The sequence below is a fragment of the Microcaecilia unicolor genome, chromosome 11 (assembly GCF_901765095.1).
Source record: "Microcaecilia unicolor chromosome 11, aMicUni1.1, whole genome shotgun sequence".
In the NCBI taxonomy this organism is placed as follows: domain Eukaryota; kingdom Metazoa; phylum Chordata; class Amphibia; order Gymnophiona; family Siphonopidae; genus Microcaecilia; species Microcaecilia unicolor.
Genome location: NC_044041.1, coordinates 174,299,411 through 174,318,253, shown reverse-complemented (window position 1 = coordinate 174,318,253; position 18,843 = coordinate 174,299,411). Strand labels below are relative to the sequence as shown.

Here is an 18,843-nt window from a genome sequence, read left to right as displayed (position 1 = left end):
CGGACGGGGGGAAGAATGTTGTCAAGACAATTGACTGGTTAAGATAGAACTCCGACACCACCTTTGACAAGAACTTAGGGTGAGTGCCGAGGACTACTCTATTATGATGAAATCTGGTATAAGGAGCATGAGCTACCAGGGTTTGAAGCTCACTGACTCTATGAGCTGAAGTGGCTGCCACCAAGAAAATGACCTTCCAGGTCAAGTACTTCAGATGGCATGAATTCAGTGGCTCAAAAGGAGGTTTCATCAGCTGGGTGAGAACGACATTGAGATCCCATGACACTGTAGGAGGTTTGATGGGGGGCTTTGATTTGAAGAACCCACTGGTTGGAGGTAATGAGAGGCCACCTTTGGTGAAAAAATTTTAACCTCCCCACGACCGGCAGATCGTCCGGCTCAGACACTTTGATTTCGGCTATGCTCTGCTGGAGCCAGTCAAAAGCCTGTCCCTTGCTTTTGCTGGGGAGCCGCAGGGGCCTGTTGAGTCGCACGCTGTTGACGGGAACGAGCACGCTGGGGTTTGGCCTGGGCAGCAGGCTGGCGAGAGGGAGGATTGTACCTACGCTTATTAGAAGAGTAGGTAACAGTCCTCCTTTCGCCATAAAAACGTCTACCAGTTGAGGTAGATGCTGAAGGTGCCCGGCGGGAGAATTTGTCGAATGCGGTGTCCCGCTGGTGGAGCTGCTCTACCACCTGTTCGATCTTTTCACCAAAAATATTATCCCCCCGGCAAGGAGAATTTGCTATCCGCTGCTGAATCCTATTCTCTAGGTCGGAGGCACGCAGCCATGAGAGTCTGCGCATCACCACACCTTCAGCAACGGCCCTGGACGCGACAGCAAAAGTATCGTAAACATCCCTGGCCAGGAATTTACGACACGCCTTCAGCTGCCTGACCACCTGTTGAAAAGGCTTGGCTTGCTCAGAAGGGAGCTTATCCACCAAGTCCGCCAACTGCTGCACATTGTTCCGCATATGGATGCTCGTGTAGAGCTGGTAAGATTGGATTTTGGCTATGAGCATTGAGGAATGGTAGGCCTTCCTCCCAAAAGAATCCAAGGTTTTAGAGTCTCTGCCCGGGGAAGCCAAAGCATACTCCCTAGAACTCTTGACCTTCTTAAGGGCCAGATCCACAACCCCAGAGTCGAAAGGCAACTGAGTCCGCATCAACTCCGGGTCCCCATGGATCCGATACTGGGACTCGATCTTCTTGGGAATGTGGGGATTAGTTAGCGGCTTCGCCCAGTTCTCCAGCAGTGTCTTCTTGAAGACATGATGCATGGGTACTGTGGACGATTACTTAGGTGGCGAAGGATAGTCCAAAAGCTCAAACATTTCAGCCCTTGGCTCATCCTCCGTAACCACAGGGAAGGGAATGGCTGTAGACATTTCCCGGACAAAGGCCGTGAAAGATAGACTCTCGGGAGGAGAAAGCTGTCTTTCAGGAGAGGGAGTGGGATCAGAAGGAAGACAGTCAGATTCCTCATTTGAGAAATATCTGACGTCTTCCTCTGCCTCCCACGAGGCCTCACCATCGGTGTCGGACACCAGTTCATGCACTTCAGTCCGAAGCCGTGCCCGCCTCGACTCCGTAGACACATGGCCACGGTGGGAACGTCGAGAAGCAGATTCCTGCCTCGGCGGCGATGAAGCTCCCTCCATCGATGTCGTCGGGGAGTCTGCCTGGGAGGCAGCCGACGCAGGCACCGCAAGCGGTACCGGCATCAGAGACCTCACGACGGGCAAGGGGCCAGCCGTCGCCTCACTCAACGGCACCGGCGGCGGAAGCACCCCCGGTACCGGAGGAGAAGGGCGCAACAGCTCCTCCAGGATGCCTGGAAGGATGTCCCGGAGGCTCTCGCTTAGAGCGGCTGTCGAGGAAGGCTGGGAGTCCGGCACAGGCGACAAACTCAGAATCTGTCCGGGGCACGGAGGCGGTACTGGGCTGTCCAGGGTAGAGCGCATCGACACCTCCTGAATGGAGGGTGAGCGGTCCTCCCAGCGTCGATGCCTAGTGGGTGCCGAATCCCTCGGCGACCCAGAGCTCTCGGTACCACGTCGGGAAGGTGACCGGGGCTGAAGCTTCTTTGCCTTCACACGAAGCATGTCACCGGAACCTCCCGGTACTGATGAGGAGGACGTCGAATCCAAGCGTCTCCTTCTTCGGGGGCGGGTCCGAAGGTCGATCCTGGGGGAGCCCTTGAGGCAGGGGAGACCTACTCAAGGGCTCACCGCCACCAGCAGGAGAATGGACAGCCCTCACCTGCACTCCTGACGAAGAGGCACCCTCTGACATCAGTACCAACGATGACTCGGTACCGCAGACGTCGATGCACCGGCCGATGACCTCGATACTGTGATCGTCGAAACACCAGCCGAGGCCCCGAACAAGACGTTCCACTGGGCCAATCTTGCCACCTGAGTTCTCTTCTTCAACAGAAGACAGAGATTACAGGCCTGAGGACGGTGCCCATCCCCAGACACTGAAGGCACGAAGCGTGCCTATCAGTGAGCGAGATAACCCGGTTGCACTGGGTGCACTTTTTGAAGCCGCTGGGAGACTTCGATGACATGGGCAGAAAAATCACGCCGGCGAAGTCAAAATCCGCGATGATGGCAAAGGGCACCAAAAAATAAGAAGGAAAAACCCGTACGGGCGGCCAACAGGGGCCGCTTTCGAAAGCGAAAGGAAACTTGACGGGGAAAAACAAACTCGAAAATAAGGGTTTTCTTTTTTTTTTTTTTGTAAACAAACACGCAACGCGATTAACTTTTGAAATAAAAGAAGACTTCCGAATTGGAAGAACGCGGCAAAAGCGCGAGGGTCTCCTCAGGGCACATAACAAAAACACAGCCGTCCCGAGCACGGAAAAAAGAAGACTGATGAACACGAGCAAGTTTGGGCGGGAAGACGGTCACGCATGCGCATTGTGCGTGCGCACGCGAGGGCTAGCAAATGTCTTTGCTAGAGAAGATCTCCGACTGAAGGGGCTGCCGTGGACGTCACCTATCAGTGAGAACAAGCAGTCTGCTTGTCCTCCGAGAACCTTTTTTCCAGCTGGACAAACAGCAGAAGGCATGTCGTAAATTCTTAGCCAGGGGCACATACGACACTTTTGATTCAGCATCCATGAACTCTGCTCAAGGTATGGCTGCATTTTTCTGACCTGGACCAATCGGTTCAGCAGAGGATAGCAGATGTTCCTTGATGGGGGGATAATCTTTTCGGAGAGAAGGTAGAAGATCTAGTTGACCAGATCAAGAAGCATACAGATGCCATGGCTCCTCTCTCTCGCCAGGCGCCTTCTGCTCCCTACTCCTCATCCAGGAGATTTTTTCGTGGGCCCCGGAGTGCTCTCTATTACTATTCTAGGCTTAGTGTCTCGCCAGCCTGCTCAGGCTCAGCACCAGCGCTCTCGTTCTCATCAACAGCGTGTGACCAAGGCCCCAGCTGCTCCCCAGCAAAAGCAAGGGGTGGGCTTTTGACTGGCTCCAGCAGAACATAGCCACCACAAAAGTGTCTGTGTCGGACAACTTGCCGGTTGGGGGAAGGTTAATGTTTTTTCACCAAAGGTGGCCTCTCATAACTTCCAATCGTTGGGTTCTTCAAATAGTCCAGTTAGGATACACCATCAATCTGGAATCCAAACCTCCAAATTGCCCACCGAGAGCTCATTTGTTCAGCTCTCAACACAAGCAGGTACTTGCAGAGGAACTCTCCGCCCTTCTAAAGGCCTATGCGGTCGAACTTGTTCCACCAGGGGAAGGACAGGGATTCTATTCCAGGTACTTCCTTGTGCAGAAAAAAAAAAACAGGGGGGGGGGGGGGGTGCGTCCCATCCTAGACCTAAGGGCCTCAAACAAATTCCTAGTCCGAGATAATTTCAGGATGGTTTCCCTGGGCACCCTTCCTCCCATGATTCAAGAAAACGATTGGCTATGCTCTCAGCTTGAAGGACGCTTATACTCATATCCCGATACTTCCAGCCCACAGGAAGTATCTTCGATTTTGGCTGGAAACACATCACTTTCAGTACCGCGTACTGCCCTCTGCCCTCTGGCCTAGTGTCAGCTCCCAGGGTATTTACCAAATGTCTAGCGGTAGTTGCAGCGTAGCTACGCAGACTGGGAGTGCAAGTGTTTCCTTATTTCGACAATTGGCTGATAAAGAGCACCTGGAGGACGGTGCTCAGGAGTCCATGCGGAGAACTGTTCAGGTGCTGGAACTACTAGGGTTAGTAATAGATTACCCCAAGTCCCATCTCCTTCCTGTTCAACAATTGGAGTTCGATTTTATCTTCCGTACATATGAGCGGAAAACCTCCTATCCCTTGTGTACACAATTCGACTATCTCGGCAAGTCACAGCTCGGCAGATGTTGAGGTTGTTGGGCCACATGACCTCCACAGTTCATGTTACACCCACGGCCCATTTTCACATGTGATCTGCTCAATGGACACTAGCTTCTCAGTGATGCCAAGCCATTGGGAAACCAGAAGATGTCATCCAGGTGTTCAGTGACCTTGTACACTCTCTTCAGTGGTGGACGATTCGGTCTAATCCGACCTTGGGACATCCATTCCAAATTCCTCAGCCACAAAAAGAGCTGACGACGGATGCATCTCATCTGGGCTGGGGAGCTCATGTAGGTGGGCTTCACACCTAAGGGGCTTTGTCCCTCCAGGAAAAGACTCTTAAGCTCAATCTCCTGGAGCTTCGAGCAATCTGGAACGCTCTAAAGGCTGTCAGATCGGCTATCCAACCAAGTTATCCTAATTCAAACAGAAAACCAGGTTGCGATGTATTACACCAACGTGCAAGGGGGCACCGGATCTCGCCGTCTGTCAGGCCGTCCAGATATGGCTTTGGGCACGCCGTCCAGCATGTTTCTTTTGGCCACTTATCTGGCGGGCGTAAACAGACTGAGCAGAATCATGGAACCTCATGAGTGATCTCTGAATATGGGCGTAGCTCGCAAGATCTTCCGAGCATGGGGCACCCCCCACCCCTCGGTGGATCTTTTTACCACTCACCTCAATCACAAGGTCCCTCAATTTTGTTATAGGCTTCAGGCTCACGACAGATTAGCGTCAGATGCCTTTCTCCTTCATTGGAGAACAGGCCTTCTGTACATGTATCCTCCAATAACTCTGGTGGGAAAGACTTTGTTGAAACTCAAGCAAGACCGCGGAACCATGATTCTGATCGCACACTTCTGGCTGCGTCAGATTTTGTTCTCTCTTCCGAAATGATCCTCCGAAGAACCTTGGAAATTGGAGTGTTTTCCAATCCTCATTACTCATAACGAGGGGTCACTTCTACATCCCAACCTCCACTCTCTAGCTCTTCACGGCCTGGAGGTTGAGAGCCTAGAATTCGCTTCCTTGGGTCTTTTGGAGGGTGTCTCCCAGGTCTTGCTGGCTTCCAGGAAAGATCCCACTAAGAGGTGCTATTTTTTTAAATGGAGGTTTGCCGTCTGGTGTGACAGCATGGCCATAGACCCCCTATCTTGTCCTACACAGGAATATCTTTTACACTTATCTAAGTCTGGTTTCAAGGCCAACTCCGTAAGGATTCACCTTAGTGCAATTAATGCTTATCATCAACGTGTAGAAGGTAAGCCTGTCTCTGGACAGTCTTTAATTGTTTGCTTCATGAGAGGTTTGCTTTTGTCAAAGCCCCCTGTCAAACCTACATCAGTGCCATGGGATCTCAACGTCATTCTCACCCAGGTGATGAAAGCTCCTTTTGAGCCACTGAACTCCTGCCATCTGAAGTACTTGACCTGGAAGGTCATTTTCTTGGTGGCTGTTACTTCAGCTCGTAAGGTCAGTGAGCTTCAGTCCTTAGTAGTGGATGTACCTTAAACTAAGTTTCATCACAACAAGGTAGTCCTCCGCACGTACCCTACCCGAAGGTGGTGTTGGAGTTCCATCTGAACCAGTCGATTGTCTTGCCAACATTTTTTTCCAGTCCTCATGCCCACCCTGGCGAAAGGAGCTTGCACACTTTGGATCACAAGAGAGCACTGGCTTTTTACATGGAGCAAACGAAGCCCTTTAGACAGTCCGCCCAGTTATTTGTTTCTATTGATCCCAAAAGGAGGGGAGTCTCCATCGGTAAACGCATCATTTCCAGTTGGCTAGCAGATTGCATTTCCTTCACTTATGTCCAGGCTGAGCTAACTTTGGAGGGTCATTTCACGGTTCTTAATGTCAGAGCCATAACTGCGTCGGTTGCTCACTTGAAATCAGCCTCCACTGAAGAGATTTGCAAGGCTGCGACGTGGTCTTCAGTCTACACATTCACATCTCATTACTGCCTTGAGAAGGATACCCGATGCAACAGTCAGTTTGGGCAGTCAGTGTTGCAGAATCTGTTTGGGGTATAGAATTCAACTCCACCCTCCTAGGTCCGTTTTACTCTGTTCCGGGCTGCACTCTCAGCTAGTTTGCATGTTGTTTCAGGTTAATCTATGTCATGTCCTCGTCACTGCGAGGCCCAATTGACCAGTGTTTGATGTTTTGGGTGAGCCTGGATGCTTGGGATACCCCTTATTGTGAGAATTATTCAGCCTGCTTGTCCTCGGAGAAAGCGAAGATACTTACCTGTAGCAGATATTCTCTGAGGACGGCAGGCTGATTCTCACAAACCCACCCACCTCCCCTTGGAGTTGTCTACTATCTTTCACTTGCTCTCTTTTGCTTTTCACTCAACTGAAGAACGTGGGCGGGAAGACACTCCCGCACATGTGCGGTCGGGTGCACAGCGTGCCTCAGAAGGCTGTAGCAAACCTTTTTGCTATGAATAATGCCGGTTCCCGGGCCAACGCGGATCGACCCACTTCTAAGAATGAACAGCCTGCTGTCCTCGGAGAATACCTGCTACAGGTATCTTCCTTTATTGCTTTTAAGGTTTGGGACTATTTGGACTGCACCTCTAGTGGTTTCCTTCATTTTTGAGATGTTTTACACATATTAGATTGATTGCCATCGTTAATACGTTTGTAGGAGATGGCTTACCCCGTTTTTTAAATCAAATTTTTCTCTTATTTTTCATTTTATAGGCTGGTAGGATCCATATTTAGTTGTTCTGAATCATTTCCATTAGTTTTTGTACATTTTTAGAAGCTTTTAAATTGTTTCACATGTATTTTAAGGAATTTCTAACGCTCTGAGGGTTCATCTGCGGTTGGAATGCATTGATGACATCATTGGAACGCACTGACATGATTGGTTCATTTATTTTAGCTCTCTATCCGTTCCACCACAATCTTTATCATTTTGTTGTTTTTAAGACGTTTTAAGAAGGGTTTTTTTTTTTTTGCAGCGATTTTAGTGGTTATGGATCCTAGAACATCTCAGGATATTCATTTGATATTTTCATTTTAATCGATCTTCCACAGTGGCAACCTTTTGTTTTATGAGCATTTTCTAGCTGTATTTAGTGAATCAGTATCAAAGGCGCATGATTTTAACCAGTTTTTAAGCTAATATGACTTATTTTGAACTGGTTTTTAAGTTTTTCTTTACACTAATTTTATATGCATGACCTCAGCATACATATAAACTTGGTTGATACAGCAAGTTTGCTTTCTCTGCAACCACAGCGTTTTTGTTTTTTTTTGAGAGAGACTGTTCCCAGAATTTGTAAGTACACTGAGAACATTTTATGGACTTGTTTTATTCCTATGCCCTCTTAGGCAACTTTTAACATCTGTGGTGTTCTTTCTGTTTTAGAGCCCACACCAGCCTGGTTTATTTTCAAGTTTTTATCATGGGTAAGCCTCTGTTTTTCTGTTTCACCATTGCACAACGTTTTTAGCACCTAGATATCCAGTTTTTTAAAGGTGCTGTTATTTAAGAGTTTCTCTGGTGTTCTTAAAGCTTATAAAGATATGTTTTACTCACAGTTGTATATTGTTTTATTACCTATGTACCCAGAGCCTTCTCATCCTGGGGTTCCTCTGAATGTTCCTTGGGTGTTTTTAGTCTATTTATATATTTATTCATCTATTTATTTTTTTAATCATCATGTCTTTTATATGTTGTTTTTAGATACTGAATGTTTTATTTTCCTTCAACATGACCTATCGCCCCTGACGCAGCCATTCTTGTAATGGCGAAACATGACTATGTCGGGGCATTTTATGTTGAATACCTGGGAGGTTTTAATCTACTAATTAAGTCTTTTTTTTACAAGGTCTGCCTCGTTGTTATTTTTTCCATTATTACTAAGGGAAAATTAGGTTCTTACCTTGGTAATTTTCTTTCCTTTAGTCATAGCAGATGAAGCCATTACGTATGGGCTGTGTCCATCAACCAGCAGGGGGAGATAGAGAGCACTCAACTTTTCACAGTGCCTCATGGCCAGCCAGCTCCACTGCCTCTTCAGTATTTGAAGCTTCCAAAGCAGTATGGCAAACCGCAATGGGAATAACATGAACTTTCCTCACAGCGAACGATGGCCCCTTAACAAGGGCATGAACTCAAAAGGAGGGAATGAACACATCCTCCTGGAGGGAATAAACTCGTTCTCCTTATTGTATAACTGGAGGGGATACACGCATCCTCCTGGAGGGAATAAACTCATCCTCCAAAACATTAACTGGAGGGAATGGACTCATCCTCCTATAAGTGAACATGAATCCTGAAGACTGTTTTCCAACATTCTCCCAAGGAAGGAACTTCAGGAAACAAGAACAGAACCTGAAACAGATTCACAGCATACAGACAATCATACAGGGAGGACTCATGGCTTCATCTGCTATGACTAAAGGAAAGAAAATTACCAAGGTAAGAACCTAATTTTCCCTTCCTTGTCATCAAGCAGATGAAGCCATTACGTATGTGATGTAACAAAGCAATCCCTATATACGGTGGGAACAGGTCACACCTCGCGCTAGCACTTGTGCTCCAAAACGCGCATCCCTCCTAGCAGCCACATCCAGCATGTAATGTCGGGCAAAAGAGAGCTTAGAAGCCCATGTTCCTGCACTGCATATCTCTTGATGAGAGAGTGCGCCAGTTTCAGCCCAAGAGGAAGAAATTGCTCTGGTAGAATGCGCCTTAAAGGCTACAGGCGGAGACCGGCCGGCAAGCAGATAAGCTGAAAAGATAGTTTCTTTGAGTCAGCGGGCAATAGTGGCTTTAGACGCTGGAGACCCTCTGCGAGGACCTGATAGCAAAACAAACAGATGATCATAGATCCTGAAAGAGACAGTAACTCGCAGATACTGCAGCAGAGTCCTGCGCACATCCAACAGGTGCAACTGCCCAAAAGATTCTGGAAACTCCTCCTTATCAAATGAGGGCAAGAAAATAGGCTGGTTTAGGTGAAATGCTGAAACCACCTTAGGCATGAAGGAAGGCACGGTCCGAACCGTGACCCCGGACTCAGAATTGCAGAAATGGGTCTCTACAGGACAGCACCTGGAGCTCTGACACCCATCTCGCCGAAGTAATGGCCACAAGAAAAACGGCCTTTAGTGTCAAATCTTTCTCCGATGCTCGCCGAAGCAGCTCAACTGGAGAAGCCTGCAGGGCCTTCAAAACTAGCCCCAGGTTCCAAGCTGGACAGGGTGCTCGCACGGAAGGCCGGAGCCGAAGCACCCCACTAAGAAACCATGCCACATCTGGATGAGCAGCTAAAGACACGCCTTCAACCTTACCACGAAGGGAGGCCAACGCTGCCACTTGCACCCGCAAGGAATTATAGGCCAAGCCTATTTGTACACCATCCTGCAAAAAGTCCAGAATTGGCGAGCCAGGAGCCCGCATGGGTGTGATCGCTTTTGAAGCACACCAAGACTCAAACTGGCGCCAAATCCTGGCATAAGCCACGGAAGAGGAACGCTTGCGGGCCTGCAGGAGAGTGGAAATGACTGTGTTTGAATAGCCTTTGTCTCTCAATTGCGCCCTCTCAATCGCCATGCCATAAGACCAAAGCGGCAGGTGTCCTCCATGGCGACCAGGCCCTGTGACTCGGTAACAGGGGTAAAGGAAGGGGAGCCTCCACTAGCATCTGTCGGAGGTCCGCATACCAAGGCCTCCTGGGCCAATCCGGGGCGATGAGGACCACTTCTCCTGGGTGCAGCCGAATCCGCAGGAGCATGCGCCCTATCAAGGGCCATGGAGGGAACACATATAGTAGGCCCGGAGGCCAGGGCTGAGTCAAGGCATCCAACCCTGCCGGGCGAGGATCTCTCCGTCTGCTGAAGAAGCACGGGACTTTGGCATTTGAACTTGTCGCCATAAGATCCATCATGGGCTTGCCCCATTTGGTACATATCTGCAGGAATACTCGTCTGCTAGTTCCCATTCTGCTGGATTGATCTGATGCCTGCTTAGATAATCGGCTTGCACGTTGCTCCCGACCTGCAATGTGAGCTGCCGACAGAAACTGTATATGCAGCTCGGCCCAGTGGCAAATCTGTTCGGCCTGCGCGGCCAGTGCTCTGCACTGAGTGCCGCCTTGTCGATTTATGTAGGCCACTGCTGTCGTGTTGTCCGACATCACTCTGACAGCCAATCCTTCCAGGGTCACTTGACAGGCCAGAAGCGCCTGAAACACCGCTTTCAACTCCAGGCCGTTGATGGACCACTCCGACTCCTCGGGTGTCCATAGACCCTGGGCATGCTTCCCCTTGCAATGTGCGCCCCAGCCCTTCAGGCTGGCATCTGTCACTACTAGACACCAATCGGGGAGCGCCAGCGGCATTCCTCGCTGCAGCATGCTGTCTGAGAGCCACCACTCCATGCTGAGTTGGGCCGCAGGGAGCCAAGAAAGTCTGCATTGATAATCCTGAGAAACTGGAGACCATCTTTGAAGTAGGGAATACTGTAGAGGTCTCAGGTGCGCTCTCGCCCAGGGCACCACTTCCAATGTGGCTGTCGTCGATCCCAGCAGCTGGACAATGTTCCAAGCTCGCGGGCGGGGCATCCTCAGGAGCAGACGGACCTGATTCTGAAGCTTGCACCGCCTTAGCTCGGGTAGGTATACATAGTCCGAGTCTGTGTCGAACCTGGCCCCCAAATATTCTAGAGATTGCGAGGGGGTCAGGTGACTTTTGGCCATATTGACGACCCAGCCTAGAGATTGAAGTACTGAGACCACTCTGGCTGTAGCTTGATAGCTCTCTGTTACAGAGTCTGCTCTGATGAGCCAGTTGTCTAGGTACGGGTGAACCCTGATACCTTCTCGCCTGAGCAAAGCAGCTACTACCACCATTACCTTCGAAAAGGTTCGAGGAGCTGTGGAGAGGCCAAAAGGCAAGGCCCGGAACTGGAAATGCTTTCCCATCACCGCAAACCTCAGAAACCTCTGGTGCAGGGGCCAAATTGGTATGTGCAAGTAAGCTTCTTTCAGGTCTAGAGACGTGAGAAACTCTCCTGGCTGTACCGCAGCAATGACGGAGCGCAGGGTTTCCATGTGGAAATGCCGCATTCTCAGGGTCTTGTTTAATTCTTTTAAGTCCAGAATAGGGTGAAAAGACCCTCTTTTTCGCGGCACCACAAAGTAGATGGAGTATTGGCCGTAGCCGTGTTCGGCGGGAGGTACCGGGGACACGGCCCCTAACTGAATCAGACCTTGCAAAGTCTCCTCTACCGCCGTTTGGCGGCAGAACCGCATCGGGACTCCACAAATACGTCTCTTACTGGGGCGTTGAATTCTATTCTCTAGCCATCTCTGATCAGGTCCAGAACCCACTGATCTGAGGAAATATTGGCCCATTCCTCGGCAAAGAGGGAAAGACGTCCTCCGATGACAGGAAGCGAGGAGGGGGCTGGCGCACCATCATTGAGAGGGTCGCCCCTGAACTCCAGGCCTAGAGCCGGTGGCTGCGGAACACTTGTCCGAGCAAAAGGAGTTCCTCTGCTGAAAAACGGGCACGAGAAGTGAACCCAGCAGAACGCCCCGGGCGGTACCTTCTAGCTTCACGGAAGCGAGGTCTATAAGAGGAGTGGACCACCTGGCCCTTGGAAGAAGGCCTCGGCCTATCTTCGGGCAAGCGCTGGGGTTTAGGATCTCCCAGCCTTTAACAATTTTTTTTCAACTCCTTACCAAATAGAAGGCCTTGAAAGGGCAACTTCACCAACCTTTGCTTAGAGGCCATGTCCGCTGCCCAATGTCGTAGCCAAATAAGACGGTGAGCTGCCACTGCTACTGCCATTTGTTTAGCCGAAGCTCTGACAATATCATAAAGGGCATCAGCCAAAACGGACAAGGCCGACTCCAGCTGCGGAGCCACATCCGAGAAGGGCTCCGCTCCATCTCCGGGCTGTTCCACTGCCTGTTGCAACCACGCCAGGCAGGCTCTAGCAGCATAACAACTGCATGCAGATGCCCGAACAGTAAACCCTGCAATTTCAAAGGACCGTTTAAGTGCTGCTTCCAGCCTACGGTCTTGTATATCCTTCAGGGCAACTCCTCCTTCCACAGGGAGGGTAGTTCTCTTTGTCACAGCTGTGACTAGGGCATCTACTTTAGGCATTGCAAAGCGAGCCAAATGCTCCTCACGCAGAGGGTATAATTGCCCCACAGCCCTGGAAACTTTCAAAGGTCCCTCGGGGTCAGCCCACTGAGCGGAAATAAGCTCTTGGATGGAGTCATGCAAAGGAAAGGCTCGAGCAGGCTTTTTGGTACTAGCCATCCTAGGATTCACAGAGGAGGCCGTGCCACTGTCAGGCTCTTCAACAGAAAGGACCTGTAGGGCATCTGAATTAAGCGCTGGCAGCTCATCACGGTGGAAAATCCTCACCGCGGAGGGATCATCCAGATCCTGTGCACCTGACTCTGGCTCCTCAGACCACGAAGGCCTGCCAGAACTCTCTGAATCCTCACAGCCCGAACACGGGGGTGGGTGCACCACAATCTGAAGGGGAATTAGCCCTTCTACGCTTTTCTTTATGCCAATTATCAGGGAAAATAGCCTCAGCGGCCAGTCCAAGGCCAGAATCCACCGGGGGGGGGGGGGGGGGGGGGGGGGGGGGGGACCTCAGACGACCCTTGAGGGAGAGCTCTTTTCAGCATGTATGCTTTATGCAATAACAACACAAAATCGGGGGAGAAAAACTCGCCCTGGGCACCCAGATCCCGTCCGGGGCTAGCCGCTTCCTGAATAGCCTCAATTCGAGGTCCCCCCCCCCCCCCCCCCCCCCCGGGCTCTCCGTCTCTACGGAGGCCGCACCATGCGGAGAATTCAAAATGGCGTCCGCTGCCAGCTCTGAGCGGGAAGAATCATTGCTCGCCATGCTCGGGCCGGCTCTTACGCCTGTACAGCACGATTTACAGAGCCCCGCTGCTGATTTGTGCTTGCCACACTGGGAACAGCGCTTACATTCTCTGCAGCCATCGCCGAAAACGGCGGGAAAATTCAAAATGGCAGTTTCGCGCCAAAAACGCCCCGATCGCGGGCCCACCCCAGAGGAGTTAGAAAACACTCTTACCTCACCAGACCGAGTATCACAGCTCCGGTCCTGCAGAAGAATCAAAGGAAAACCTCTGTTCCATTTTTTTTTTTTTTTTTTAACGCTGTGAGGAAAGCAGAGGTAATAAGAACTCCAGAGGCTCAGATGAGTGGGAAAGGCAGGGAAAGGCGAACCAATGTGCCTGCATCCACTGAGTGGGAAAGGACAGGAAAAAGCAAGCTAATATGTCCACATCCACGGGGGCATGGGTAAGGCAGGGAAAGGGCTAACCTATGTGCCTTCAAAGTGAAGCTGCTATAGCCTCTAACACCTCAGCTAACAACTGGCAAGCCAGGAGCCACCCCCAGGCAGATTTTTGATGGAGCTCGAAGAAGCTGCAGCCACCCTGCTTGGGGAGATAGAGAATACTGAAGAGGCAGTGGACCTGGCTGGCCATGAGGCACTGTGAAAAGTTGAGTGCTATCTCCAGCCCTGCTGGTTGATGGACACAACCCATTCGTAATGGCTTCATCTGCTTGATGACAAGGAATGAGCCATTAGGTTAACTTGAAAAGACTGTTCTCTATTATAAACCATGCTTACCTTCATCTCAAAGCACACTCTGCCTCTGTTAACCCCATACGAGGCTCGCGCACCAGACCAGAGAAATGCAAAACCTTCTATGGTTAGAGGATAGCCAGTATACCGATCCCTTGCTACTTTAAAATGAAGGTCACAGTTATCTGAAAGTAAAGAAAATTATCATTCACACCCAAGTATAACACCCCTGAGGCAAAATTGAAATTCTAACAAGCCTCCAAAGAATTCCTCTGGCACAGAATAAAGTACCAACTAGACAAAAAATTCAGAAAAGTCAGAAAATAAAGAGAGACTAATGGGCTCGCTTCCTACCTGCTGGGAGACTGAGAAAATACTGAGGCTAGGGTCACGTGACCAGGGCTCCTATTGGCTTGCTAGAGTCAGAGTTTTTTTCTCAGTCTCCAACCTGCTGGAAGGCGAGCACAACCCATCAGTCCAATCCTGGGCTGGGCCGGAGGGATGCTAAGGAAAGAAAATTATCATTCACCTAGAATTAAAAAAAAAAAAAACCAAACCTCCTCATCAGGAAGCGAAATTCTTTTTGCAAATTTGGGCTTCCAGCTGAACTCAAATTGGTACCTGAAGGGCTACAGTACCATAAGCTTTCACTCACAACTACCTAGAAATTTCTCCCCTATTTTATAACCACTCCTAAATCAATGCAACAGTCCTCCAGCCATAGTTCATAAACCAGTTCCTTCCAAAAGCCTGCAATCAGAGGTCCCAGGCTGTGAATGCTGCTTCCACATAGGTAGAATAAAAATATAAAGAAAAGAAAAACTTTATCAACTAATCTCCATACTCTTTCCCCCCTAGTTTTAAAACTTGTACTTTGTACCATTGCATTAACAGATAATCTCTAGCAGGCATAGCAGGGCCTAGTTTAGTCTTTGGGGGGGGGGGGGGGGGGAGAAAAGAAAAGCATTAACTAGTTTCCATAGTGTACAACCCTTTTCCCCATAGTTTTAAACTGAAATTTTCTCTAGAGGTAGTTACTTTTCCCATAGTTTTAAACAGAAACTTTTTCTAGAGGTAGAAACTTAACAGCTATAGAACTTTAAAAAGGATAGTAGGAAGGCTCAAATCTTGTTCTAAAAGACAGTTATTTTTCTGTTCTTTGGTTGCTGGAGAGATAGTGCTGCTACTGACCTGAATTAGGTGTTAAGGTATGAGGAAGTAGAATATTTGCAGAGGTTATTAAGGGCAATTTGATTACTGTGATAGCTTGAAAGGGTCTGATTGAAGCAGTCCCCTTAGTTTCAAAATTATATAAAAAGGAAAGGTCTCACTTAACATTGTTTTTGAGAAGTTCTGAGAAAAGAGGGCATTTCTCTGGTAAGTGAACATTATTTTGCTCTGTGCTTTGGGAACTTAAAGATTGGGGTTTAAAGGAGGAAATGTAGGCTGAATAAAAATATATAAAAGCAAACTTTCCGCCTTATTTTCGAAAGTGATCGGCGCCCAAATCGGTATAATCGAAAGCCGATTTGGGCGTCTTCAACTGCAATCTGTTGCGGAAACAGCCAAAATTGACGGGGGCGTGTCAGAGGCAGGACTGGGGCGTCCTCAGCCGATAATCAAAAAAAGAAAGGCGTTTTAAGCGCGAATTTGGGTCACTTTTTTTGGACCCTTTTTTTCACGAACAAGTCCCAAAAAAGTGCCCTAAATGACTAGATGGCCACCGGAGGGAATCGGGGATGACCGCCCCTTACTCCCCCAGTGGTTACTAACCCCCTCCCACCCAAAAAAAAAACAACTTTAAAAACTTTATTTTTCCAGCCTGTATGCCAGCCTCAAATGTCATACCCAGCTCCATCACAGCAGTATACAGGGTCCCTGGAGCAGATTTTAGTGGGTACTACAGTGGACTTCAGCAGGTGGACCCAGGCCCATCCCCCCCCCTTACCTGTTACACTTGTGCTGGTAAATGGGAGCCCTCCAAACCACCCCCAAAACCCACTGTACCCACATCTAGGTGCCCCCCCTTCAGCCGAAAGTGCTATGGTAATGGTGTAGAGTTGTGGGGAGTGGGTTTTGGGGGGATTTGGGGGACTCAGCACCCAAGGGAAGGGAGCAATGGACTTCAGAGGTAGTTAACTTTAGTTTTTTTTTAATTGTTACGTGCCCCCCCTAGGGTGCCCGGTTGGTGTTCTGGCATGTGAGGGGGACCAGTGCACTATGAATCCTGGCCCCTTCCATGACCCAATGCCTTGGATTTGGTCGCTTTTGAGCTGGGCGCCTTCGGTTTCCATTATCACTGAAAAACGATACCACCCAGCTCAAAACCGCATAAATCCGATGCATTTGGCTGGCACAAACTGTAGTATCGGAAAAAAGATGGACGCCCATTTTTTTTCCAAAATACGGTTTGCCCCGCCCCTTCAAGTACCTGTTCTCGGAGATAGACGCCCATGGAGATGGGCGTTCGCGTTCGATTATGCCCCTCTTTATCAACTAATCTCCATACTATTTTCCCTAGTTTTAAAACTTGAATTTTTTTACCACAGCATTAACAGATAGCTTCTAGCAAACACAGCAGGACCTAGTTTAGTCTTTATCCCACCCACCCTCCCCAACATCTGTCCACCCCTAGCACAACTCTCCATTTACAGTCAGTTATTGTAATTAGGAAAGCAAGCAAGGAGTGCTCTTGAAAAGTTTTAATTACATTTCATTTCTTTCTAAGAAGAAAACACTAAAAAAAAAAAATCACAATGTACACTATAAGCTAAAGACATTTTAGAAAGTTTTAAATTTTTGAAAAACTCAAAAATACTAAGACGGAGACAGCAGTCCAGCAGCGAGAGGGGTGCTATCCAGTCTTTTGCACTGAGTGTCACAAGTATGATTATCTCTCAGTTGGTGAGCGGTTATATGTGTGTGCCCGATGCAAGGAGCTCCCAGCTCTGAGAGAACGGGTCCGTTCTCTAGAGGCTAGAGTAGCTGAGGGAAACGGAGAGGTACATAGAGGAGACCTACAGGCTGGGACGTTGTAGAGAAGTCCCACCTCCAATCTGGCAGCCCCTGTGCTGCCTTGGAGGAGGGGGGCCTCTTAGAAGGAGCATCACCCTGGTAAAGGAAGTACTCCTGTAGCCAGGAAATGCCCACCAGGGGATGTACTATCCTCTCGCACCGAGGATATGTCTCCCAGAACTTCTGCCCAGGCAAGAAGGGTTAGGACAGCTGTTGAATCATTCAATCATTAGGCATATTGGTAGCTGGTGGACGTGAGGATCGCCTGGTGACTTGCCTGCCTGGTGCGAAGGTGGCGGACCTCACACGCCACCTAGACAGGATAGTGCTTGGGAGGAGCCGGCTGTCTTTGTACATGTGGGTACCAATGACATAGGAAATGTGGGAGGGAGGTTCTGGAAGCCAAATTTAGGCTCTTTTGAGTATTGCATTCAGTTCTGGTTGCCGTATCTGAAAAAAGATACAGTGGAATTAGAAAAGGTTCAAAGAAAAGCGATCAAAATGATCAAGGGAATGGAACTCTCTCGTATGAGGAAAGGCTGAAGAGGTTTGGGCTCTTCAACTTGGAAAAGCGAAGGATATGGGGAGATATGATTGAGGTCTACAAAATCATGAGTGGTGTAGAACGAGTAAAAGTAAATCGATATTTTACTCGTTCCGAAAGTACACAGACTAGGGGACACTCGAGGAAGTTACATGGAAATACTTTCAAAACAAATAGGAGGAAATATTTTTTCACTCAACGAATAGTTAAGCTCTGGAACTCTTTGCCGGAAGATATGGTAAACAATCTGGGTTTGCCCTGGGATTTGTAGTATGGAGTGTTGCCACGATTTGGGTTTCTGCCAGGTACTTGTGACCTGGCTTGGCCACTATTTGGAAAACAGGATACTGGGCTAGATGGACCATTGGTCTGACCCAGTATGGCTACTCTTATGTTTACAGATCAACTGGACCTGAAATTAAACCCAGGTCCTCTACACGCCAGTGAACAGTCCCATTATTAATCAAGATCAGAAGTCAGCATTCAAGTACACCAGTGCCAAATAGCAGACACGCTGGCTGGGTGGAGCAACAGTGCCAGTCCTATTTGATCATCACCAGAGAGAAGTGTATATCTAGCTCTGACCTCCCCTTGAGAGGTCATGAGCAAAAGCAAGGTGCAGAGACCTGAATGAACATAAAGGAGTAATGGCTGGCCTCGCTCTGTTTCTGTGCATCAGGGGTGCTGGTGCCAAGCACAAAATGCAAGTATGGCTGGGAGCAGATGCCTGAAAAGGTGAAATTAGGCCTTACCTGCTAATTTTCTTTCCTCTTGACCCTCCAGACCGGTCAAGATGCTTGGGTTATGCTCGCCTACCAGCAGAGGGAGACTGAGAACACTAACTTCAAACTATGTACATATAACCTGTGCCTAGCCATCTGTCGTCAGTATACACTTAGCAAAGCAGAAACCAAAAACCTGAAAACGAGAAAACAACCCCTGTACCTGGAAAACCAATAGTCAAACACCAACAGCCACAGATGGAACGTCAAAACGTCCCGCTCTGTAGTGTCTTATAGTCAAATAAATTCTCTCCGACCACAATAAACTTGAAAGAATAGTCATAGCAGAACACGGCTCAAAATCACTTCTGATAATCCACAGGGCAGGCTCTTGACCGGTCTGGAGGGTCTAGAGGAAAGAAAATTAGTAGGTAAGGCCTAATTTCACCTTCCTCCTCAATCCTCCAGACCGGTCAAGACGCTTGGGAAGTACCAAAGCAATAGAAACTTAAGGGTGGGACCCTCGAAAAGCAGAAGACAACACAGCCGCTCCAAACCGAGCATCCTCTTTTGCCTGAACATCAAGTCTGTA

The 18,843-nt window shown here is 49.0% G+C and overlaps 1 protein-coding gene across 2 annotated transcripts in view; it reads right to left on the bottom strand.

Moving 5' to 3' along the window:
* The window catches only part of HNRNPUL1 (heterogeneous nuclear ribonucleoprotein U like 1), a 226,452-nt gene that overhangs the window by 151,458 nt on the left and 56,151 nt on the right, over positions 1-18,843 (bottom strand). For both annotated transcript variants that reach the window (XM_030217273.1, XM_030217274.1), the window contains exon 5: positions 14,016-14,155. In XM_030217273.1, the coding sequence (XP_030073133.1) occupies positions 14,016-14,155 (140 nt within the window). The remainder of the gene's footprint in view (positions 1-14,015; positions 14,156-18,843) is intronic.